Source organism: Phoxinus phoxinus (genome assembly GCF_949152265.1).
Source record: "Phoxinus phoxinus genome assembly, chromosome: 15".
NCBI lineage: Eukaryota > Metazoa > Chordata > Actinopteri > Cypriniformes > Leuciscidae > Phoxinus > Phoxinus phoxinus.
Genome location: NC_136890.1, coordinates 20,422,635 through 20,450,535, shown reverse-complemented (window position 1 = coordinate 20,450,535; position 27,901 = coordinate 20,422,635). Strand labels below are relative to the sequence as shown.

Genomic DNA, 27,901 nt, shown 5'->3' with positions numbered 1-27,901 from the left:
TTTAATTATTTATTTTATAAATGCCAAGCTGTCACATGTTAATAAATGTTATTCATTTACCAAATGCTGTTTTATCATAAATAGAAATAATAAAAGCAAAAATGTATCAAATGACAACAATAAACATACTATTTCTATAAATACCATAGAAAGACAATGCTAAAGCAGATGAGCAAGTGCATGGTTTAAATGTAGGCCTATAATTTATATGAGCTATATCATGGTTTTATATTTTTTTCACATTTGGCATTAGTTTGTTTAATAATGGCTGCCCTTTTAAAAACTAGCAGAAAACCTAGTTTAATGTGTCACATTCCATTGTGACAACTTACCCCATATACTAACAACCATTATGCACATCTCATCAGGCTCCCATTACCAGGGTGTATGCAACAACAAAATGACAATTATATCAGAATTTATATATTAAGCTCAGTAATAACACATTCACATTTTTTAAAAAGTTTATTGATTTGCTCATCAATTTCACACGTGATCATATTTAAAATAGCCTAAAAATACAATTGTTTTTTCTCTGCCCTGAAAACCTTCCAAGGGCCAAACTCTCCTAAATTAATCATGAAATCGTGAGTTTGCATGGAATCTCTGTGCAAAAACACACACACAAATACAGTCAAAATCAAATACTTCCTACCTCAGTCTCTCTTGACATCAGTCAATTATTTCTGACAGGAGACGTTTAAAAAGCACTCTGGTTAGTGTTACTTCTGTTCAATTGGCCAACAAGTAAAAGTGGGAATAAGATGATGGAAAATTCTTAGGTGGTCAATTTTCTGTACAGCAGTAGGCCTACTGCCCTTCACACATTACCAAACCTAATAAGAAATCCACCCGCGCACACAGTCGAGTGGAGTTTATACAGCTCTTCCTGTAATCCGAAGTGCAGTCGGAGCAGCGAATAACTTCTCGGAGATACTGAAATTGAGTCATTAACACTGCACTGAACCTCTTTCTGCTTTTGTCTAGCATCTGCTATTATTCATCTGAGATTACCAGAGAACTGAAAAGACTCAGAGACTCAGGGAAAAAAATTGCCTTACACTGTCTGTGAATGCCACATGTGCATAATTCAACAATGAATTTCACCTTAAATGTAGCTTATCTAATTAAAGTGCACTATACAAAAACTGCCATCTGCTGTGACTAAACAAAGTTACAAGAAAATAATTACTTGCCTGTGTTAGACACAAATGTTTCTCAAAAATACTACACAGAAACGACAGTGAACCCGCATATTTGATTGACCTGGGCCGCAGTCTCGCAAAGAAGCGGCCAGCAGGTGGTGGTGTTTCCTCGCCTTTCCAATGTATGTTTTTACCTGGAAGTGACTCAATACAGCACTCTAGAGTGCCGTAACTGCCACTGATGTTTGAGATTGTGTATCTTGTTCTTTTTGCAGACCTGAGAGTCGTGTTGTTTTCCCACATCATCAGCAAAATGTACTCTAAAAAAGCAGAAGGAATAAAATGGCTTCTGAAACATTTGCACTCATAAAAAGCACAAGCACCTTTGTTTTGCACTAGCAGACCTTGAAATGAAGTCTATCTTTAGCCAACAGAAATTCAGTACCGTGTTTGTTGCTGGCTCAAGTTGAAATGAAGGACTCTACTCTCCCTCAATATGGCACAAAAGAAAAATTAATTTCAGACTATGAAATTAAAATCAGTACACATCCTCTTGATAATCGCACACGGCTCCGTAAAAAGAGGTTTCAGGAATTAGTATTGCATGTACCTGTATGTCGATAGAAAGGCACTCAATCAAAGGCACATGATCAGTTGGCAACCGTAATTAAAAATTTCTAGACATCTAAAAACAACATGGTCAAAATGGCAAATCAACAGACAATTTAAAAAGGATCCCCTATTTGAATGTATCTTAGTGAAACAATTATCAAATTAAAAAGTGAAACATAGAAGCTAAAGCACATCTCCAATAGACTGCTCATGTGATGTGAGAATTGAGATCATGAGATCACCAAAACAGGAAGCAACCTGTCAAAAACACATATTAAACTGCACTTGGAAACTAACCATTAATTATTCTGCCACGCTAAAAGGCAAAACACAGTAACTTCATATTTTAACTTCATAAATGAGTCTATGATCTGTCCCATGACCGATGGTTTTTCCTAAACTATGTTCAGATCAGAAAACGGAGCATGAAAGTTGACATCGAATCAATCCAAAAAACTTTTCCATCTGCGTTTTCCCTTCATGTGGCAGTCTAGCATAGCCTGACACTATTTTCAACCAGCCAATCAGAACAGGGAAGACTACAATACAGATACATAAAAACTTCACACTCAACTTAAAAAAAAAAAAAGTGTATCCTACATATAATAATGACCTTTAATCCAAAAAACTATTCCTATGATAGATATCCTTCTCCCATGTCTTGATCTGACAAATTATATGCGCACGTCACCTTAAAATGACACGCATGGCAATTCTCTTATGAAAATCTGCTCTATTTTGAAATGTGGATTTTGAAGTTTCAATTAAAGGCAGATGACCGGTGTAATTCTGGAGTCTCAAACTAGGAATGCTCTCGTAATGGTTGTAATATATCATAAAAAGGTGAACTGGGTCACTAAGGTACAGAGAGACTCTCACTTGAATGTTGGGAGAATGAAAGTAACATTTGAGGTGTGTTTCTTTTCTTTTCAACCGTCTTTTTGTGCTTTTCTAAACATTAGCTGAATCATTAAGTTTAGAGGGAACATTTCTTTTCTGTGTTTATCATTTTGGACGGTCAGAAGACATGGATTGTTGGCATGTGTGCGCAGTTTATAGAGTCCTTTTCCGCTTGGCAACGTCCGCTCATGCATAACATTCGTCTCCATCTGCCTCCTTTGCCTTCTCGTTCAGCGCATTGTCTATATTTGTTTCTTCATCTTTCTCTTCCTGCCTAGCTCTTCTCTCCTCCTCCCTCTTCTCTTTGTCCAATAGCCGGTAGTTGATTCCCATTCCCACGAACAGGAATGCGCTGGCGACCACCAGGATGGCTCCACAACCCTGATATGTGTATCTATAATCATCGTAGATATCATTGAGTCTTCCTGCAAGGAAAGAAATGGGAAAAAGCTTTCATCAATCTCTGTTACACAGTAACTGGAACAGGACATGCGATGACGTGATTAGTGTATTAAAGCTGAAGCACTTTAAGTCCCGAATCAATCTTTGGTCTTTGCTTGAGTCAGGACTGGACATTCTGAAAGTGTCACAGGGCTAGTGGAACTTACAAATTGCTCACTTAGTGTTCATTTTTAAACAGTGTTCATTTTTAAACAGTCACAGTTTTAGTCACAGTTTAAAAAATAAAATAAAAACAGCTTTTATATTTAGTCAATATTAATTAACAAGTCACTCATTTATCTCAGTAATAGCATTTTAGTTGATGAGAGAGTATGTAAAATTAGCATTTTATATAATAATTTAACATTCATTAATTTATATTAATTAAAATGTTTTTAATATTTAATTTTATATATTTTTTTAACATTGGTTTTATTATTTGAAATATTTTAGCTAATGAGAACAATAAACCACAAATTCAAACATATATAAATATTAATGTTACAATTAATATGTTAAATTGTTTTTTAAATTCCTTTAACTTTAGTCATTTAGTACATTTTTGTAATTACATTTTAATTGATGAGAACATGTTTTAAAATCAATATTCAAGCACTTAAATTATATTAAAAAGCTATATTAATATGTTATGTATTGTATTTAATATTTATTATTGTTTTTATTTATTTATTTATTATTTTTAAATGTTTTATTATTTTTAATATATTTATTATAATAATTATTTTATTTTATATTCATATTTTTGAAAAAAGTAAAAACATCCCAAAATTTTGCTATTTTGTCATATTATAGAAAATGTTATTTTGAAAAATTAATATGACGAGTATATATTCAAGCATTTTATATATTAAATATGTATCAACATTAAAAAAAAAAAAACATGTGAAAATAGTCTTTAAAAGGGATATTACACTCAAAAACTATTTTTGTCATCATTTACTCTATCCAACCCTGCTTGACCGCCGCCTTTGAATAATCAAATGGTCAGTGGTAAACAAAACTGTTTGGTAAGCAACATTCTTCATACAGGTTTGGAACGACATGAGGGTGAGTAAATGATGAGTGAATGATCAGTTTGTCGTTTTTGGTCTACACCCAGCCTTACCCAGTAACGGCGGCCCCAGCAGCACGGGTCCACACTCCACGATGGTGACCAACCCGACAGCACTGGAGAATCTCTGAGCGCCCACCAGGTCCATGAGAGTCTCAAACAGCACAGAACTGAGCCAGCCGAACGCCACGCCGAAAAACACTGCATAAATGGCAAAACCCATGTAATCGGTGGAGAATGGCGCCATCAAGTGGCAGATGCCATTATACAGCACAGATGCTGCGAAGAAGTACTGGATGCGTGGACGGACCCAGCGTGTGTTGGCCAGCAGGCCCATGGACGGCCGAGCAATCATGTCAGTGAAGGCCAGGATGGACAACAAGAACGCAGCCTTATCCTTGGAAATGTCTTTACTCTTCGCAAAGTTACTGAGGAACACAAGGGGTGCGAAGAGGCCGAAAAACATGATGACGTTTCCGAGCAGGTACAGCAAGAAGCCTCGGTGGGTGAACAGGGTCAGATCCAGAAAGCTGTTGACGGTCTGAAGGCATGTTTTTTTCTCTTGACGTTTGGGTTCGCCATCCTCTTTTGGAATGGCAGGTTGTGGTTTTGGTCCAATGGGCCGCATTAGCGACCCCGCAACACAGCAGTTTAGCAAAGCTCCTCCCAGGATGAGGAAACTGCCCCTCCACCCGTAATAATCAAACAGCCAGCTGTTCAACGGGGCCAGGGTGGACAAGAACACCGGGCTGCCCGCCATCGCGATGCCATTAGCTATCGGCCGCCGCATGTAAAAGTATTTGCCAATCATGGTCAACGCTGGATTCAGATTAAAAGCCAAACCCAGTCCTAGAAACAGAGGAGAGGAGACAAAGCATGATTCAGAAAGTGAGTTTGTATTTATGTGTTCATGATCAGTGTCATTCAATGTACTTACCGCCTATAACTCCCACACAGAAGTAAAGACCCTCCACTGTGTTACAGAAGGATGCGGCGACTAGTCCTGTGCCAGACAGAACCCCTCCACAAATCATGATGGGTCGACTACCATATTTATTCACCAGAACACTGCTGATTGGTCCTGTTGAGAAAAAACAGGTTGGTTTTAAATAAAATAAAATAAAAATCAGACATAATACGTCTAATTAGTTTAAACTGATTTGTGTGATTATTATTTATATAGCTAAATAAAAATTAATTATAAGAAACTAGAATGGGTAATTAAAAAAAAAAATGTATTAGCCCTGTTAACAGAAAACATGTGGGTTAAAAAAAAAAAGTAAAAAACAAACGGGCTAAACCTAAATTTGCAACCCACTGTGGTATTTTATAAATGGTCAATTTAATTTGTTTATCTAATGCTTAGAAAATAGGTACCGGTAAATAGTTTTAAACCGTATTCATTTATTTAGCTACCGTAAATCAAATAAAAAAACACATCACAAAAAATTTGAAACACCTCATAATAAATAGAATATAAAAATGTTTAGTTAATTTGACCCCCAGAGGTTGACAATCAACATTATCAACCATTTGTTGAAAAAGAAATATCACTTTATTTAACAAAGTTCCACCACAAGATGGCACCACAGTCATTCACACCACTGATGTTTCAAAGCAAGACTCCAGGAGGACACAGGAGACGATTCAGAGGAAGGAAACTTCACTACATGGCATGTGATCAACTGAGGTGGTGTGAGGGAGGAAAACTTAATCAGCAGAATGACGCTGACCCACAGTGATCAGAACAGGAACAGTAACTGTTCATTTCAGTAAACACTGCTCAAACATTATGGAAAGCAGACAAAAGCAGCCTAATACAACCTTCCTTTCTTCGACAGAATTAAGAGTTCCCACACAAATACATAATTGCAAGATTTAATAAGCGTTTAATTCATTAATTTAATTCATTTTGTACAGGTAGCCTAGTATTAAACCAAAGTTAAATGATTGTTTATTGCATTTACACTTTCTTTAGCAGGGGGTTTCAAACTTTTATGACAAGGAGCCCTAAACAATAGGCCTACCCTTGTGAGATCAATTCTTTATTAGGCTTATAATATAATAAAATATAGGCCTAATATAATAAGTATTTGAAGTGATTTAATATACATTTAATATCAGTTTAAATGCTTCAATTTGTTTTCTAATATAGTATTAATATGAAAACAAACTGAAGCATTTAAATAGATCTAATAGTGAAATATTTTCAAGAAAAGTGAATGTGAACTTTCATTGTAATCAAAATGTCAGGGTTTCAGGAATGTTTAATTTCATATGTCTTTGCGTTTGCGCAGTATTGGCCAGATCCTCTATCAGCATCACCCGCATGCTCACGTAAATAGGCTTGAAGACTGACAAGTAAGAGAAGATATTGTTGAATAAAGTCGTTATTTTTATTTTTGCGCACAAAAAGACTATTTTAACAAAGTCTTTAACTTTCTGGGCCTTTAAAGTACGAGTTTGAGAAAGTTATGACGTTGCTGTTTTTAGAGGGATCAGAATGCTCCTGAATTTCATAAAAAAATATCTTAATTTTCATTTTTGGGTGAACTATCCCTTTGAAGCAATCAGAGATGGATAACTTTAAAAAGAGGTTTGGTCATGCTAACTAAGACGATAAACAGACAGAAAAGAATGAGAATGAGAATCCATCACAGAGCTATTGAGAGAATCTGAAACCGTGCAGAAGAATCTAGCGAAAGCTCCATAAAAGTCATAGCATATAGTTTTGTGTACACACAACCCAAGCTAATGATAACATGTCAAGGTAATGTAGCTTAGAAAAAAAAAGACTTGATAGATAATTACTTATAGTAGTATAGAACTAAAACTACTATAACATTTTGCAAACATAAAGAAAGAATTTAGTTGTAAATATCTGCCAAATGTCCATGTGCCGGTTCGCCATAAAAGCTAATCTATCATCAGGAGGAACTTTCCCGTATGTTCCATGCAGCCAATCAGAGTTCAAAGCAATTTGTCTGTCCCCCAGTCACTTTCTTTGAATTAATTTATTCGGACAGGCTTTGTGTAGCACCAAACAGGCCATCCTTTCCAGCCCACAAAAAAAAAAGAAAAAAAGACAAAAACAGCAGTGATCCAAATACACACATACACAAACACGATTATATAAACTGGTTCAGTTCCGTATCCAAACGAATTTGTGATAATTCATGAGTCCCAGAAACGCTAGAGGCTCGTTCACATCTTCTGGTCATGGTGCCTTCAAAACAGCATTGATGTTTTTCTGGAGATTTGTGAAGGCCGTCCTTGTCAATATGGTGACCACAGTTATCGCACATTTGCTTTTGCTTGCTCTCAGTATATACTCAGCAAGCCTTTCAAGAACAGCATTCAAGTTTGCCAGGTGAGTATATCATCATCATGGCCATGGCAGTGACTATAATATCATCTAAATAAGAAACTTGATGGCTCTTCAACACACTGCTGATGACACCCCAAAAACAAGTCTGTTGTAGTGGAAGAGAGACTCATGCGTGTCTATTGTCAGGATTTTTTTTTTGAAGATTGTGATAGTGACGCAAAGATGTAAGACTGGATTAATTTTGACCTTTAAGTCACCACAGATTCTTACATCACCACTTTTCTTGACAATCGGAATAGGTGTAGCCCAGTCAGTCCAGCTTACTTCAGAATTCCTTGGTCTTCTAGTCGTTTTAGCTCAGCCTCCACTTTTGGGCGTACCGAATAGGGTACAGGCTGTGCCTTGTGAAACTTTGGCTGCAAACCAGTCTCAATAGTAAGCCTTGCTTTTAACGCATTTCAGTGTTCCAATACCATCTTGGAAAACTTGTGCGGATTGCACAAGCACATGCTCTAGTATTTCCTACACAAAGCACAAGGTTACCTTGGGGGTAACTGCCAACTGAGCCGAATGTCATTCACATCCAAATAAGGGTACTCCACCCTCCACCCAGCACATAAAGATCTAAAACACACCTTTTGTTTGCACATTTTGGTCTGACTCTTAATTTTCCCATGGGTGCAATTTTCACACCTGTGTAGGTCTTGATCATTACTCCAGTGCACTTCCGTTTGAGTTTGTCGAAATGCTCTTTGTAATCAGTGTATGATAATATTGACAACGCTGATCCTGCGTCAAGTTCTATCTTCAATTTTACCCCTTCAATAATTGGAGTCACCCAGATAATTTAATGGTCCGTCGCTTTAAGCCAAGCCTGCCATTCCATAGTCTGATTCATTCAGTTCATTGACCTTTTAGTATCTTTTTGCAAATGTCCTTCTCTTCATGGTTAGTTTTGCTTTGCACATTTTCTGTATGGGTCCTTTTATGTGACATTTTTGGCACTCTTTCTCTTTAAATTCAGTAGGGTCATGTGACAACACATCTGTAAGATACCGTACTTTGTTCACTTCGCTTTGTCGCAAATTTGTTTACGTGACATTCAGCTGTTGCTTTTCTTTGCAGTGAGTAAATGTAGAATTCATTTTTGGATGAACTAACCATTCACAGTTTGGGAATAGTTTGACGTGCTTCCTTGCGATTAGAATTGTGATTGATTGCATTGATCACGGCACTCCTCAAATTAAAAGGTAGCCTAGGCTACAAACATAATTTAGTTTATAACTAACATAATTTAATTTAGTTTTATCAGTATTATTCAAAGCATTTTAGATAGTTTATTCTTATGTGTATAGTGCATTAATAGCGCGAGAGGCAGGAAATAGCGAGCACCGGGAGAGTGTGCGTGCAGCTTGTCTGTGTGCCTAACGTTTAAGGCATTAAATGGTCTTGCACCCCCATATCTGTCTGATCTACTTTACTCTTACCGCCCTGCTCGGTCCCTTAGATCAGCTGAACTTCGCTTATTGTCCATCCCTCGATTCCGTTTGTCTACTGTAGGTAGAAGGTCATTTAGTGTTAATGCTCCTAAGTTATAAAATTCACAACCCCTTTACACTTCATAATATCTCATATGTGGCTACATTCAAGACTCAGCTAAAAACAAATCCATTTAACATTTTGGATAATGTGACTATATGTATCCTGTGACTAATGTGTGTGCGGGTGTGTGAATGTATTGTAATGTACAATGTAAACCTTGAGCTACGGAAAGGCGCTATATAAATAAAACTTTTTCCTCACACATTACTCTCTAACACAAGAAAAGAAAGTTTATGTAGTTTCAGTGACATTACGAAGTTAAACTACTTAATATAATGTTGAATATAATGTATAATATTGCAATTGGGGAATATTTATGGGTCCTGATAATAATAATATAATTTTAATAAAAAAAATAAAAAAAAGTTTTAAATATTGTGATAGTATTGTATCTTGAGTTCAGTATCATGATTTGTATCGAATCGTGACATGAGTATATTACACCCCACCCGATTCTGATGCGGTGTGTTGTTGATTACACTTATGAAAGCGAAAGCGCACCGTGATTATCAAGGGCTTGGATTCAAACGTGTTTGCAGCACCTCCACAATTTCTTTGAATGTTTTTTCCACTGGCTTTACTGGTGCAGTTAAACTGCGCAAGAGGTTGTATACTGTCAAAAGCATCCATCTGTCCGACACACCCAGACATTTCAGTTTCTTTCTTTTATTTCTCCTTTAGACGATTTATGTTGCACTTTAGGCCTACTCTTGGTACGTTAGGCCTGCTTGTCCCCTCCTCCATCCCGAAGCAAGCAACTCAACAGAACTGGTGACGAGATTTAAAAGGAGCCCGTCATGCAGCAAACCACAAAGAGTGGAAGCATTTGTGTCTATCCTACCTCAAAAGTTCTGCAATGGTTTTACACTTACACAACAGTAAGAAAGACACTCAGATCGGAGCTCATCTTGAACACGTCTTTACAGCGCAATTGCAATTATCGCATTCAACACTAGAGTGCGCAGGTGCAGAATACCTTTTTAGTTACTGACTCAATAGATGACACAAAGAGATATTATATTACATAAATTCAATTTATTTAAGTGCTGACATGAGTCAAGACAAGAGAAGTGTCCAGACCTTGAATAAAAGTAAAGGACCATCACACTAGATTTTGTGTTCAAATCAATTTCTTTCATTCATTCACAAAAACATATGTACAGAACATTATTTTTTAAAATACTGGCTTGTTTCAGTTTTGGTCAAATATGGAAAAAACTGTTTGGTTTGTCCATATTTTACCTAAACATGGACTGAAACAACCCAGCATTTTTTAGAGAGCGGGGTTCATGAGGAAACAAAGATCCAAATATTTTTTTTTTACCTGAAGCATGTCATGTGACCATTAACCGACATCAGAGAACTGTGAACAATTTATAATCCCAAGGGGAATTTTAAGTAAATATTTCAGATCAAATGTGATCAGCAGACCAAAGAAGTTAGAAAATGGGTTAGGATATTCTCATTTTAGTGTGCCAAGGTTCACGTATGGTGAACTCTCACCTGCAAATTGTATGGCAACAATTTGTTTGACCAAGAGAAGGTCTAAAAGTCACAGATTGGTCAAAACAAAGAAATAGGAAACTCATTTTTGAAAGTTTAGATAATAGAAACTTTACTTTAGGAGAAGCTGCATGTTTGGCAATGTCAAGGGAGTATTTTTTGAATGTATCATTAATATTGTAATTTTTTATAATGCCAGACAACATACGCTACCATTCAAAAGTTCAGGGATGTTATGATTTTTTCCAAATATTTCTGAAAGAAGTCTCTTATTCTGACCAAGGCTGAATTTGTTTGATAAAAAAAGGAAAACAAACAAAACCGGTAATATTGTGAAATGTTAAAAGTCTTCAGTGTCAAATGATCCTTCAGAAATCATTATAATAAGCTCATTTGATTGTCAAGAAACATTTCTTATTATCAATGTTGACAACGGTTGCGCTGCTTAATAGTTTTTTGTTAACCGTTAATCAATTTAAGGATTCTGTTCAAAACAACAGCATATGTAGCAAAATATTTATATTTCAAATAATAAAATGCAATTGAATGCATCCTTGTTTATTAAAAGTATATACAAATAAAATAAACAAACTTACTGACCACTAACTTTTGAATAATAGCAGTGACATAATTTTGTGACCACCCCACACTAATGTGGAATGAAGAAAGAAGAAAAAGGATAAAATGATAAAATTTGATTTATTCATTAGGTTACAGCACTCATTTGCATAAACTTTAATTAATGTATTAAACTACACTTTTCCTTTCAAACATTCACTTTTTAAAATTCAGTCACATTTACAACAACTAGTTCGCAAGAAAGAAAAAAGAAAAGAGCGACTATCTTCCTCTCCCCCTCCCCCGCTCTGTCTTTCTTAGGTTATGGGTGACTCGAAGAGCCTCTTTGTTGAGTTCAGGCTACGTGCAAAGCAACATGAACCTAATGTAGTCGGTGTATATAATTGTGAGGTGGAAACCACAGACACGTTTGACACCAGGAAGTGACAAAGTCTACAGTTTACTCTGACGTAGAAGTTGACTGCAAATATTAGTCATACTATGTTTGTATCCTCCCTAGTAGTGTCAAGTGACTCTGCAACTTTTCAAACCTTAAACCAAAAATTCATGGAAGTAAAGAAGTGTGATGTAACAGTATAATGACAAATCAGCATTCTGGGTGATTGGCTGTTAGAACATCAGGAACACTAATTTAAACCTACATTTAGCCAACCTAATCAGCTTAATTACATGAAAACCTGTTTAAACACAGGTGTGTTTCAGATCTGACCTTATTTTACTGTAACAGAACACAGAAGAAACAAAACAGGGAGAGAGAGAGTTAAGGCTTGTTCACACCAAGAACGATAACTATAAAAAAATTAGTGTCCACACCAGCAGACGATATAAATGTTCGGTTTAATATAAGCGCGCACTGCAGTTTTGTCGTTTGCCACTTTAAATGCTTGAGTTCTTCAATATTTGGTGGATTCTGATTGGCTGTCACTGTTTTTATCCTTTATCAACTGGACAAAATCATTCTGAAAGTGATTCTAACAATATCGTTTCCCTGTGCTATTGTCGTTATAGTTGTGGTGTGGACTCAGCTATTCTCTTATATTTAGAATGATTTTTAGAACTATATCTTTATCGTTATCATCCTTGGTGTGAACGGGCCTTTACACAAAACTCAGAATTGAACAACTCATAGTCTTTAGTCAGGTGGCCCAGAACTTTCGTTCCATGTCACCCACCTCAGTATTTCAATCACTACAAACAGTAGGATATTCACACAGAATGTGTTTTTAAACAGTCAACTGTGCTGCTTTTCCATTGTTTTTTTTTCTATGCAAACATTCTTTACCATAGTTTTCTATGGGAAAAAGCTTAATCTACAACATAGCGTGTTGCGTTCATATTTTGGGCAGGGCTCATTTGCATATTCATACTATACTAAATGATCCACGAATACTAAATGAAGCAAGGGTGTAGAGTTACATTCAAGCTATTTTAAGGCATGAATACATTTTTTCACAGAAAAAAAAAAAAAAGTTTAAATGTGCCAAAGACGAGTTTTAAGGAATTAAATTGACAGGGAGACTTTCAGTACCAAGCAGGACAGAAGTGAAAGTAGTAAAACGAAACTGACCTCCTGCATACATGACAGCCAGCATGATTGATGAGATCCATGACACTTGGCTGCTGGTGGCATTGAAAATCACCTCGATCTCTTTGAAGAACACCGTAATGGATTTGGGGAAGGCATAGGAGAAGCCAATGCTGATAAAGGCCCCTACTACCACTGCCCAGCCCCAGCCGCCCTCGGGAGGAGTGTAGCCTACCGGCCCTCCTGTTGCTGGCGGCATCTTTACACGCACACACTGACGAGGATGATGACGAAGAAGAGAAGAATCAGCTGAGCTTCAAGCAAACTGGATCAGTCTGTGAGGAGAAAAAGAGAAGGATTTAGAGAAGGTGGCATACAAGCATAGACTGAAATAAGATGATTCACATGGCAGATCTCAACTCTAACCCTGTGAACTCTGTCAGACGCTGTTGAAGATCACACTGGACAAGATCCAATTCAGGGAAAGTTATCCACGCGGACAGAGCAAGAGTACAGCATGTGAATTAACAAAAACACTGTGTAAACAGCTTGTAGTTTGAGCGTAACTGCTATAGTTAGTTACTCTTTAACAGAGCTGATGTCAAAACACACAAACAATACGAGACCTAGAAACATCAAAAGAACAGAGATGTTGGCACAAATGCCTTCACACACAAACAGTCTCTCTTTTCTGTCTCTCTTTGCCTTTAGAGCACAGAATAGGTTTATTTGAGCATGAAAGTCATGGTCTAGGCTGGTATGTGTGCTTGGAGGGGTGAAGGCTTAAATCACTGCCAGGGCCTCAGATAGGAGGAAGGGTCATATATCAGAGGATAAAACAGATGGGGGTAAGGAGTCCCATTTTAATTAAGTCCTCTCTTTGTTGCTTCAGGCAGAACTTCCTTACCCGAGAACTCAAATAGCTGCTATGATGCAACTACTGTGAGGTAATGTGTGGGGTGACACGTGCACTTCAGGGGCTACGGTTTAAGCGAGACACTGTTTTACTTGGTCAAAACAATCATAATAAAAACACATTTGATTATGTTAACATTACTCTGTGCCTTGTGGCTAATATGAGACACTCGTTGCACACTGCAGTAAGCTAGATCGATATTATATCATTAATAAAAGTTGGATGACTTCTGTTGCTAAAAAGACATGCAATTATTTTAAAACATTTTATGATGGAGAAAAAGCTGTAAATTACTGTTACTACAAATAAAGCTATTTCTGATTATGCTATGTAAGCCACTTGACAAAATAGTGTAGTCTAATTTACTTTTTGGGTATAAACGTCACGTGTGGTAAATAAAAACAAACAAGAGATTCAAGTCTGCCAGTCAGTCTGACTTATGCCCATTTTATGCCGGTCAAACGTCAGCATCACATGTGCACACTATCTAACACAAGTCAACTAACTAACATTGTTCTAGTGTTATTTTAAATATTTTAATCAAAAATGTTTACATATTGTGCCTTAAATGTGCCTCTGGTCATTGAACTTTTTAGATAAATGCCGTGGCTTTTTAGGTCAGGTAGAATATGCGATCTCTGACCCAGTTTGTTTGTTGGCTTCCAATGCAGCAATATGCTTTGTTTTCTGCCAACTGGCAACCCGAGATGTCGAAATGCTATTGGGTATATTGGCAGTAGGCGGGATCACACATACCAAAACAAAAACAGACTTTCTGCCATGCACGAAACACATACCATTTTTCCTAAATATTTGTAAACATATGGTATTTTTACGTTTTCATTACAAATGACATACAGCACCTTTATAGGAATAGCCCTGAACTGTCAATTTACACACTCTCATGTCAAGACAAACCTGTATGGCTGACTTTCATCAGTGGAACATAATAGATGATATTCTGAAGAATGTTGGTAATCAAACAGTGTCAGTTTCCATTGTCTTCCACTGTGTTTTTTGTGGATGTCAAAGGGAAACCAATCTGTTTGGTTTCCAGCATTCTTCAAAATATCTTCTTTTATGTTCCACAGAAGAAAAGAAAAAGTCATACAGGTTTGAAACAACATGAGGGTGAGTAAATCATTTTAACATTAGTCTAGGATACGTTATCTCTGAGCAATCATGACAATGTAGTTTCATTTTATGTTAAAACTGGTTTATTAAGGTCATATGGTATTTGCAGAATCATGGGAATTGTCAAGGCCTGCTGTTGCATGTCTGAAGAAGCTAAAAGCAGGAGAGTGTACAGTACAGTACACTCCTGCCATTCAAAGGATGAAAGAGAGATTTTTGGGTAATTGTTGGTGAAATCGAGTGCAGTGAGCAGGGATTTTTGGCATAAATATTACATTGTGGGTTGCTTTTCAAGATAGCAGCTGACACTAACAAATACATGATGATGTGCCAAACATTCAAGAGGGTCGAACTGAGACTAGCTGTGCACATTAAGCCAATACAAATATAAGAGATACCAAAATTAAGACACTTTTCCATTTTAAAAGTGGTCACGCATATTGTTCTAGTGGGGAACAGCTCTTGTCATTCTGCCACTAGACATAGCTAAGACCACCTCTAGTCTCGAATAGCCAAACTTTTGACAAACAACAAAGTCTGGTTCACACAGCAGAGTTTCCTGCACAAGAGCTGCTTACAAAAAAACACACAGCCTGACCGGCATCTAAATTGTTATACACATCCAAAATATTGGAGAGTTATGCAGATAACAATGAATGAGACGCTGAGACATCTAAGCAGCTGTTCGATCTTCAAGTATTACACATTAGCCTACTACATCACTGCCAATACTGAAATGCAGAAAACTTGTTTTCTGAGAAAGAAACTACTGCTGAACTCAACATTTCTAAAGAGCAGCTTTCACTGGCGCCACACAAACTTATATTCTCTCTGCTATATGCATCAACCAAAAACTGATTTTTCACAACTTTTTGAAGTAGCCAATTAAAATCGTTCAGATATCGCAAGCATTTGTGATATGCTTATCGCATTATGCACATTTGCTATATTTCGATGTATTGTGCAGCCCTAAAAATAATAATAGGCCTAATAATAATAAATCCTATGGCCTTGAAGAATGAAATAATGGAGGCTTATGCTCCTTGGCTGACTGAAGGTTGTCATGAAAATGCTTGATGTATTTTGTACTAATGTTAGCATTAGAAAAAGTCCTGGGGTAAAATTATTTTTTTATTGAAAGTACACCAACCCCTTTCAATAAAAATGAGAGTATTAAAATATCACAAATAAACAGATGGACAAGATTATGACATAATTATTTAAATCTATTCCACACTGTGCTACACATTTATAGCCTAGAACTTAAGAATGTAGTTAAGACAGTTATTCTTAATAACACACAATAAAACAATATACAAAAAGATTTGTTCTTCTCGTGCGAGAAGACTACAGAAGGGATGGGCCACAAATCCAGTTTGCAAAACTGTGCGCACAGATTATGAATTTGTGGGTACGGATAGAAAATTTGTGGGTGCGGTTTATAAATCAGTGGGCACGATTTGATAAACCTAGGGAACAACTTAAGAATCTGTGAGTACAGTTAATAAACTGAGGGGATGAATAGCAAAACTGTGGCCACGGATTTGCGGGTCTGTTTTTTTTCTTCTTCTCTCCTACAGGTGACATCCTGTAGGGCTCTGTAGAATTACCATTTGCAACCCTTTTACCTCTGCAAATTTCTTGTTTCTGAGTGAAATGAGAAAAAAAAGTTGGGATGTGATTATCTATCAGCCAGGAATGGAGTAGACAAGTGGGCAATAACAGAATGGAATCAGACTCAGTGAAAGTTCACTAAAATAAAATATAAATACAACACTTTTAATAATAATTAACATTGCAAATCATTGTGACATACACAAGAAAATATTTGAAAAGGAACAACAAGTTGAAATTAAATATTACAAATATTTTCTTTGGATTAATATGCATTAAAGTAAAAAGGGTCAATTTCGATTTCATGTCAACTTGCATGTGACTGTTTCAATCCAGTATGTGATTTCATCTTGTATTAATGCCATCAAATGTACAAACATCTGTGGTCAGACAAGCTCATAGACACAATAGCTGCATTGTTCTGGAAACAAACTGAGAATGGAGAATTGAGCATTGTGATCCCACGTTCTCTAACTCCAACTTGTGATGTTTTATCGATGACTACAGACTAACCTCTGTTTGGTTTCCCAATGAAGTGATGCATTAACCCCTCCTCTTAATCCTAATTGGTCCGCAAATCTGTCAATCACCTTCACAACTTGTTTATTTTTTTTATTGTATCACACAAAACAACATTTCCTATGAGAAATGCCAGACCGCACAGGAAGTGAAACAGAGCCGCAATAAATGCTTAATTTCACTTGGATGCCCAGTTGTTTTTTCACTCACGCTCAATGGGCTATGAAGACAATCACATGTCGACAAAACCCCTGAGTCTGGAAAAATCTGTAGGCTTGAGCACTTTAAAGTGCTGATCTGTTTCCTAACACACTCCATTGAGACCTGTGAGGGGCCAAAACCCCAGCAGAATAGCAGATCAGCTGGAGCCAGATCAACTCATACATAAGACTTGTGCATTCCTACCCGCTATTCATTTAATCCTCTGGAAACGTATGCATTTAATCTTACTTAAAACTGGTACAGGAAAATCTAAGGTGCGTGTGTGTTGCGACCTCAAGATATCTAAAATAAGCATTTTTGTTTTCCGCTGACTTTGCATATGTTCTCGTAAGGGCAGTGTAGCTTAACTGCCATAAAGTTATTTATAAATCATTAATAGTGTATGACAACCTTGCAAAAAAAAAATAAGCAAAGATTAATACTTCTGGTTACTGCAAAACCACTATGTTGTAATATTCAGGGGTTTAATTTAAAATCAGCACAACATTATTACAACATCTACACAATGTATGCATCGCATCCATATTTATGTGGAAATCATTTCGGTTTAAAAACTGCTTGGACCATGACCATGAATACCAGGCTAATAATAAATAGCCTGTAAATCTCCCAGAATGCTTCAGTATGGCCCAATTAAGCCATGAAGAGTCTCTTTCCTCCTGAGACTGCAGTGTTAGACAGGCTGCTGGTTCAGCGGTCTTCTGAGAGTCGTGGATGTCCTGAACTGCTCTCCATAGTGGATCTGTGTGTATATCAGTCAGACTCTCAACCGAAAAGGTTATGGCCTAATATTTCTCCACTGGGAGCTGCAGCATACTGACTAGCCATAGGTTGAGAGATGACGGTCTTGTGCTTTTTACAAGAGATCAGCACTAAAAGGAAGCAGATGTCCATTATTACCACCTCAGTGTAGATCAGGTGTTGTGTTTAATCTAAAGTTGTGATAAGTCAGAATGGTCAACTAGTTGGTCAATAGAGAATCCATCATCAGCCAGCATTAATAAAATCCCATTAAACATGTATCATTTTGCACAAACTATGATAATGTTATTCCATATTATGTCCACATTTTCAATGGATTTTCACTTTGCTCTCTGAAACTGAATGTAATTATGACATTTTAAGTGAAATTCTTTGGAGGCTGAAATGTCAGTTCATGCTTTTCAATTTAAATCAAATCCGTTTCTCAACAGGCCAATTTAAATGTTCTTATAATTCAGGACACAACAGGTATTCACCGCAATGCATGGTGGCTATACAAGAAAACTGGTAATACAGGAATAAAAATAGTTAGTGAATTCATGACAGTGTCTCTACTACTCTGTGTATAGGGAGCAGTGGCACTGAACGCACATTTTTCAAGATTAGATATTTGTCAATGACGCTCAGGATCTGTTGAGCACCAAATCTCATCTTTCCTTACTCTCATCACGTAATAAGTGAAATCTGACTCCTGCTGTGTGGAGCAGAACAGATGCTTTCAGTTTATAATTGTAGCATCCTTGGTCCAATTAAACAAAATGGTTTTTATTTCTAAAAAAACAAAACGACAGTGGGGCTAGTGCCGCAGTGAAGGCCAAGTATGGTAACCCATACTCAGAATTTGTCCTCTGCCTTTAATCCCTACATTTAACACATCCAAGTTAGAGCACACACACATTAGTTGCAGTGAAGGGAACGAACGAACACATGCACACACACCAGTGGGCAGCCATTTTGCTGTGGCGCACAGGGAGCGATTGAAGGTTAGGTGCCTTGCTCAAGGCCACTGCAGTCATTTCCTGCCGGTATTGAGAATCGAACCCGCAACCTTTGGGTTACCCGTCTGACTCTAACCACGATGGCAACGACTGCGTTGGGCAAGTAATGTAAACCGTGTATGGCCGAAAACTGTGTAACACCAACGGGATATAAATAAACCTTATAAAACGTATTTTTTCTTCAATATCGTGCAGCCCTACTTCCTACGCTGTCCCTGATACATAATCTCCATTTGTTAGGCAGGTGACATTTAGTCTACCTTCCCAACGCCAAATGGTTTTTAACATAAGTTTGTAGAACTGGATCTTCCTGTGAACATCAGTCCTCACTAAACCCATCATAAAACCTAAAAATGTATATGCTAGACACAATTATGCATTTATGAGATGCTCAAAAGAATAACATTAAAAAAAAACACAAGAATTTGAAATAGATTGCCTTACTAAATATAAATAAACCTTCAATTCAACCTCCATCAAAACATCTGTAAAACATTAAATGCATCTTCCTGTGTAATCTTTAAAAGACATTAATGCAGAAAGGTCAATGCCAGTGTAATAAGAAAGAGCATGGTTGATAAACAAAAGAAAAACATACCGGTAGTCACCCACTTAGAGACTATGGGAGGTTAGATATGGCCAATTACAGCTGTCTAGACTAGAGCTCTGGTCTGGTCAACCAGTTTACAGCTGCCATTATAATGAGAGCCCTCAGGTATGTTCAGAAGAGTATACTATTTTTACTATTGCTGCATTAAGTATACACATTTTCTTTACTGAGATAATGTATCTGTATAAATGTGGGGGAAATAATCCCACGATGCAATGTGCTCCATCCAGCGATATGGCTCAGCTTGTCAGTTAACTACGGCTCTGTGTAAATGCCACTACATCTGAAAGCAGGTGATGGTGATTTACTACTAATCAAGGAACCGGCTTTACTGACGAGATGCGCCTAACAATGTCATGTGATATATATCGCCCAGCCCTAGCTCAATACTAGTATTTTGAACACCGTCTTTCAAGAGCAAGCGGTTTGCGAATCCTGCATTGAACTCCGATATTTGAGAAGCAGTTGTCAGTAAAATAAAGGTAACCTAACAGGAAAAGTTTAGGATTATACTGCTGTGCTGTAATATCATGGTAAAGAATCATTTGAACCACAGATTCTTCACGTGCTCGTCCTTGGGCAGTGAAAAAAGAAAAAAAAAATATTTACCGTCACATTGTAGAGCACAGCATCTCATTGACATGATGCAGTGTCCAGTATCCACAGGAATCAGCTGCCGGTTTGAGGTTTAAGTTTCACTGGTGTCTGCGCGAGCAATAAGTGGGCGGGCTAATGTTTCGTCTTGACATCACGACGAAACGGCTTATGACTCGTTTGAAAAACAATTAATTTCATTGACTCAGACTCGACTCTTACTTTTAAAAGAGAATAACTTTATATACGGTGCACTTTCAGATTTAAAACATTGCAGGATGTTTTCATTCACTTAGAGCTATATTACATGAAAGGTAATTTTCAAAAATCCATAATAGGGGCCCTTTAATATGTAAACTGGGACTCCACTTTTTTAAACATTAAACATGCACTATTTAAAAACAAAGCAGATAGTGTATATTGAGCAGTACTAAAGCTTATCACAACCCTCTACAATGCGAGTAAATCACTCACATATGTGACTAAATCTTCAATATGTGCGACTAAAAAATTAATCTATTAGCCAATGGCTAATAATAGACTACTCGCCACTGTCGGCAGTGTGTGTGTTAAGAGGCTAAGTATAAGGTTAGCATAGATATATTTCCACTCGCTGAACACTGACTGAGCGCTTGAGAGTTAGCCTATGCTTATAATTGTGCTCTAACAAACAATTCTGGGGGAAATGTTTTTCGATAAAAACTGAAAGAGTTGTCGGAAGCTTAATGATGGTGACGTTGAATTTGTGGGACCGTAGTTTACATAGTTTGTTTATTTAGTTGTATTTTCCTCATTTCTAAAGTTCTATCATTAAATAGTGCTTGATTCTCATAATATAATGCTTGATTGACTGATGTTAAGGGTGTACGTTTAAATATTTAAAAACCTGTGCCATTTTATTTGGAGATTAAATAGGCTATATTTATAAAATAGAATCAGTCTGGTGAGTAACAAAAATGGTTTTACTAACCAATGCTGATTTTATTACCAAGGTGTACATAGAGGGTTGTTATCAGTTTATAAGCGGTGTAGACTTGAGGTGAATTATCTTATTTCAAAGACAAGAGACGCATGCCATCTGGCTGCATCTCAAAAGAAGGAAGTGATCGTTTCCTTAAACTTCTTAGTCTGGAAAATGTACAAGTGTTAATGTTTAGTCATTAATAGACAAAAAGTCAGGGGGAAAAGTGTGATAAAATTAATATGCCTGCCTTGGATTAGCCCTACAATCTTTTAAGTTAAAGACTTAACGTCAAAAGTTCTTTGCAAATAGAGAAGAACATACTCCATTGTTTTGAACTTAAAGGATAATTCCGTTATTTAACACCTTGAGTCTATATTGTAGTTTGTTTTGGATGAACAAGAGTGGTGGACAACATTTTTTTGACAATGGTTCCTCTCTCGAGTTTTTGACTATAAAAGAATTGGCCATGGACCCATTTAACATTGGAGTCAATGTGCATGTCCGAAAATGTCATTAAAACAGCCAATAATGTTCGTTTACAAAACTGTTAAACTCACCGAGTGGTTAGTGGTGTTCGTTGATGATTATAAACAATATATCGTCGCAATATATGATTCCAATCCGTTTATTTTGCTATAGTGGAACTATTTTTTCAGAACCGTGTAACTTCCGCTCAATATTTGAATCTGAAGCGTTAGCACACTCCCGACCACTTGATGGCGATAACCGATGTTTATGTCTCGCGGGACACTCACGGTCACAGTCGAGTTCAACTTCATATTGCACTGGTCAGTGGTCACATCTTTCAATATGGTTAGAATTTGTGCGGTCAAAAACTGCGGTAAAGAGCTCTGCTCGCTAGCCTTATGAGAAACGAAAGCGAGCAAAAAGACTACATCGACCAAATGTAAACAGCCCCCTTTCCGTTTCCGTTAGCGCATTTATATTAACGAGCACTCAGCCCTTCAACAGAATTCAATGGGATTTTACAAAATGACGAATAAAACACGACAGAAACTGTATTTCGCAACACTTTTTGTTTCTGAAACATCAACTAACATCACTAATCACTTGGTGAGTTGCACAGTTTTGTAAACGAACATTATTGGCTGTTTTAATGACATTTTCGGACATGCACATTGACTCCAATGTTAAATGGGTCCATGGCCAATTATTTTATAGTCAAAAACTCGAGAGAGGAACCATTGTCAAAAAAATGTTGTCCACCACTCTTGTTCATCCAAAACAAACTACAATATAGACTCAAGGTGTTAAATACCGGAATTATCCTTTAACCAGTGTGACTACACTCACTCTCATGTCATTTCAAACATGTATGACTTGGAACACCACAAAAGAAATTACAAAGGAGTGTTAAAGGGATGGTTCACTTTAAAATGAAAATTATGCCATCATATACTCACCCTCAAGTTGTTTCAAACCTGTATGAATTTCTTTCTTCTGCTGAACACAAAGGAAGATATTTTGAAGAATGTCAGTAACCAAACAGTTAACTGTTACCATTGACTGCCATAGTAGGAAAAAAAATTACTATGGCAGTCAATGGTAACAGTTAAGGCTACGTTCACACTTAGCGTCTTTTTTGACAAAAAAAAGTTAACAACGGCGTTTTTTTAGCAAAAAAAAAAAAACGCTGCGCGTTCGGTTACAAATAGCAGCCGAGCGCGTCTTTTGTTGCTATAACAACAGCTGCAACAGTAGTGTGCCCACACAGCCTCTTTGTGATGTATGTTATGATAGAGTTGTGTACTCATATCAAACAGCTCCTTGTGCTCCGAAACAAGGACGATTAGTTTTTCTACCGGCACCGTGTCCATTTTTCTTGTTGTTATGGAAACGACAGGTCTCGCTACTCGCTTGTCATTGGTCAGCTGTCAAAAAGGCGCTTGACGTAGGGCGTTCTTTTCAGAAAAGTTAAACTTTTTTCAACTTTAAAAGACGCTCTGAGCTGCAGAAAAAGACGCCGGCGGTGGCGTTTAAAAAAGCGCTCAGGACTTTTTTGAAAAAACGGTTTACTCCATAGGGTTCTAATGTAGAACAGACGCTGGCAGTTTGAAAAAAGACGCTAAGTGTGAACATAGCCTAACTGTCTGGTTACTGACATTCTTCAAAATATCTTCCTTTGTGTTCAGCAGAAGAAAGAAATGGATCCACATTAGAAAAGGATGATTATGGAATGATATGCAACGACACGACAGGAGTAAAAAAAAAATACATGGTAATTCTTTTTTTCTTTCTTTTTTTTGCAACAACCCTGAAGATATCCTCAAACCATTTCCTCTTCTTAAGAAATCTGAACACCCAACACCTCTGTCATAAGTGTGAACCACTCATGAAATCTGCGTCATAATGTAGTGTGACCTCTATAGTCATTTAAAATTTTGTGAACTACAAGTTTTACAGTTCATTGAAGCCAAATGTCTTGTAAAGTCTATCAGACTGATGGTATTTTTCACAATCCCTTTTTTCTCACTCTCAGTAAAGCAAAGGATGGTACTGGGTGACATGCTTTATTCATCCATACCATACACTCTGCCAAAGTACACACACACACAGCATGTTATTTGCTTCTGAAAACAGACTGCTCAGTATAACGCCTGATGGAAATCTAAAAGTGGGCCCACAATAATTAATTCATAGAAAGAGCCGTTCTTATGACCCTGATCAATTATTAACGGGTGAAACAAGTAGCACACACACAGTAATATATAAGGAATAGCCATAAAACAATTTCACAGGCACTTACACATACACAAAGACATTAAAATCACTTGCCCCCTCAAGTCTTGAGTCCTGAGAGGTGGGTTTAAACACTCCCCCAACATTCATTGGTTTCTGACTGATATATGCAACGTCTGTCTCCACAGGGCTCTGACGGGGAAGCATTTGACTAAAGCACACTAAACCTTTACATGTGAAGAGAGAGGCTGCGATAGAGTTCTCTTCCGCTCGATAGAGTTAAAGCAATAATTCATCCTATGAAAATTACAAAATAATTTCTACACTGATAAACGTTGTTGAAAGCTGCAAACAGATTACCGGTAATGAGTCAGTTGAGAACAAGAATCAAACCAATTTGTAAAATAATCATTCATTCGTAGATTAAAGTCATTTTTAAGTTCCTTTTCACTGTAACGTGTAAAAAGAAAAAAGCCTTACATTTTCTCCTTTCTGTCTACGGATGAAAGAAAGAAATGAAGAGCCATAGAGATTTGTAAATTAAACTTAAATTTTTGTTTGACATGTCCCTTTAAGGTATTGGTTCTCAACCAGGGGAACACAGCAAACTCAGAATGGGGCTTCAAGATGACAATGATATAAAATAAGACAAAACAAGCTTTCAAATAAGCAAAACAATTAAAAACCAATATGAAATTTTGGCTGAATAACAGATTTATTGGCCGATAAATCTAAATCCAAATTGTTTGGATTTTATGTAGCCTATATATGACAGACTTGTCGCTGAACATGTCACACTTAACTGTATTCTCCTTTTTTAAGTAAATCCAATCATGTCTAAAGCAATTCAAAACCATCATGGCGAACAGTGCGCGTCTGGGTTCAGGCCGAATACCGAGCCCGGAGCCCTCTCCTCGGACAGCACGCCAAAAACGCTTTTATTCCATCTGACTTATTTGTAAGTGTGAACTCGTGAAGTGTTTAAGAGTGTGCATATCAATACATAGTATTAACATTTACCACCAAGAGAACAGTGGAACAGCCAGATGGACCGGCCCATACACACCTCCCCCTTGTACTCCATTCTCATTCAAATTCCCTTTTGATTCTCAAACTTGACACACAATAGATAGATGATGACAAAGCATGTCTTTAAGCTTTAAGGAGGGGGGGGGGGGGGGGGGGGGGTCCACTGTGTACAGTACAAAGTTTTTTAGTACCACCAGTTGAGGTTCCTAGCGAGCCGTCGTACCGATACTAAAATGTGACGTGTAAACACTGCAAATCACTGATTGGTCAGAAAGAATCGGCACTACCAGGTATCATTGGATTTGCGACAAGACACCAAACCCGCAAGATTTAAAAAGTCAGCAACCGTCACCGCAGTATAATTTGTTCGCACAACTTTTTTTAATTACTTGCTTTAAACGACCGGACCACGCAACTTGAAAAAAGAAATGGCTGTATCGTGGTCAGTAGACGAGGTGGCGGCGCAACTATAACGATCAGTCTATAATCCCACCCACTTTGAAGCGGTACTAAACTGCAGTGGAAAAGCAAACCGAGCTAAAGTAAAGTGAGCCGACTGCCGAGTCGTGCCGAGCCATGAATGTCACAACCATTGACTCTGAATTTGAGTGTCCACTTTAAAGAGTGGACGCAGTCAAAATTTCTGACATGCAACAGCGAGTTTGTGGCATTCATAACTAGCCAACAATAGAACGTCCTTTCTGTCATATTCAATTGCCACCTCATGCAGGGCACAGAATCACAAACACATAAACCACCACTGTGAGCCTATACACGTAGACCTGCCAAACTACCACAGACTGACACTATAATAAGTTTGTGGCTTGTCTTAGCAACAAACTATACATGAAACGAAATATAATAACAAACTTAACACTAAACAATACCTGTAATGAAATATAATATCCATCAGTGTATGCTTGATGGTGACAGTTTGGCATCCTACACAAATCAATTCAATTGTGTGCTCTTGATCAGTCTTGTGACTCTTTTAAATGGCTAAACCCGTTTTTCTCCTACAACCTCAACATGCCCTTGTGTGAACCTTTGATCAATTACAAATCAGACGTGTCACGTGACTGCTGAACTTTACGTCAGCCAACTAGATCTCAAACAACACGCATACCAGCCCAGTCAAATGGACTTAAACAAACATTACATACGCAGTTTTATTGATGGGAGATTATCTTTACACTCTCAACGTGGGTCAAAGTTGGAAATGAAATTGCATCAGAAGCCTTCTGGAATTCATTACTACTGAAATAATTTCAGGTTGCTCTTTTGTTAAGTAATGGTTGTGTGTGCATCTTATGCCCGATTTCCATTTCCAGAGACAAAGTCATATCAGGTTTCAGATACCACACAGAGTGGCACCATTTGTGACCTTATAACAGTGTGACCTCACTGACATCTCTCTACTAAACATTGTTCTTCTCCATGCTAGTTCTTCTCCTAAATTGAGTAAGGATCTGTTTAATTCAATCTAAGGTGACTTGGCGACCTACCCTCATGAGATTAGCTTGCAACATTGATGATACCAATAAGCTCATGATGAAATATCAGAGATGTCGAAACTTTCCCCTGCAATAAAAAGCTGATAAACTAAATCAGATTCTCCTCATGAGAATCCACTGTGAAAATGGACTGTATAAATACAGTTCGAATTTTGACCCAAATTAGTGGAGCAGAGTGAAGTTTTCTGAGAACTTCTTATTTGTTTAATCAAACTTAAGTGTCGGGTTCTTCTCACGATGGAAGCGGAGCTCTAATTTAGCTAAAAACAAGTGTGTGCTTCTAAAAGTCAGACCATCAGTGTTTCTCGTCTTACCCACTTGGTGACAATGGCTGAGAAAAAAAAAGAAAAAAAACTGCCCAAATTACTCAAGCTACTCAATGTCTCAAAACCTGGTGATATGCCTGCCTAGAAAGCATCATATAAAACACAGCACATGCCTCTGATACTCAAAAACGTAGGTAGGGATCTCATCAGGATTTGATCCAGCAAGACTAAATGACTGAGTTAAAGCACAGAATTTATCAATCAAATAACTATCAAAATGATAAAACAACGGATATCCGCAGTTAAACAGATGCTGTTTATAATATTTTGTCACCCCACATCCTTCATTTACGCACGTGAGCGCGTGACAAGCGTGCGTGGCGATAAACTCAAACGGCGAAAAAAAGCGAACAACGTGATAAATGAGACCCACTTTTTGTTCTGTGAGAGAAGGGTCTGTTTCGGAGTTGGAGGGTCACAAACCCCCTATTCACTCTACTCACTCTGTGGTCTTAAATGGCCACAACTGTCTCAATCTGCAGGTCTGCGCGCACTATAGCATTGCGAATGAATAACAAAGAGAGTGTGCTCGCACCACCAGAGTTCAGGTTAATTCATTGTGTTCTTCTAAAGCTCAAGATGAACTTTTAAATGGACCCCCTCTCTCTCCAGCAGGACCGTGTGGTCCAAAGCCTGTAATACACACGGAAACACATAACGTTACCTGCGCGTTTCATTCACCAACTCCGGTTGCAAGTGTGCGATATCCTTCTGTGATGTGAGCTCCCGGTTCACCGAGCAGCATGGAGAGCTCGGAATGGCTCCGTGGATTCGTGGTGGATATGTAGTGTGACTTTCTCATCCGCTCGACTATGAAAGAAACCCTGCTGCTGCGCATGCGCACAACTACTATACGGCCCCACGAGCGCTGGTGTGTAATAGTCTCCAGTTACAAGGACATGAGGAGTTATGATGACTTTGAACGTGATATAAAACTTCACAGGGACCATTTGAAGCTAATGCTATGTTATTTACAGTTGCATTGCCTTTTTAAAGATAACGAAAAATGCGTGATTTAAAAATCAGGAAGTAAAAGTTCAACTGAGGTTGAGCCCAACACTGAAACGTGTTGAAAAGTATTTTGGTCGCGTTTTAAAATAAAATATCGAATCATTCTTAAACAAGATATTAAATTCAGACGAAAAAAATGCACAAGATATTCAGGTAGCCTATAATTTAATATGGACAGGCTACTTTTTACTTCCAGTATTTTTATTTCAGTAGGCTACTTTTGCTACCTTGATAAGACATATTGATTCTATTATGCAAGATTACTTCTCAAGCAAAATTAT

At 37.4% G+C, this 27,901-nt stretch overlaps 1 protein-coding gene across 2 annotated transcripts; it reads right to left on the bottom strand.

The window, feature by feature from the left end:
* Positions 1-16: 16 nt before the first annotated feature.
* Positions 17-27,575, bottom strand: slc16a1b (solute carrier family 16 member 1b). 2 transcript variants are annotated; one of them, XR_013800601.1, is made up of 6 exons: positions 27,274-27,575; positions 12,750-13,042; positions 5,108-5,251; positions 4,225-5,019; positions 623-3,082; positions 458-568 (listed from the first exon to the last, which is right to left on the bottom strand). XR_013800601.1 is itself a non-coding variant. In XM_079638849.1 (5 exons), the coding sequence occupies exons 2-5, from the start codon at positions 12,964-12,966 to the stop codon at positions 2,844-2,846; spliced, it is 1,395 nt and encodes a 464-aa protein (XP_079494975.1). In that variant the 5' UTR covers positions 12,967-13,042; positions 27,274-27,575; the 3' UTR covers positions 17-2,843. The 2 variants fall into 2 exon arrangements, 1 of the variants encoding a protein (XP_079494975.1); XM_079638849.1 differs by having other exon boundaries at positions 17-3,082.
* Positions 27,576-27,901: the final 326 nt, after the last annotated feature.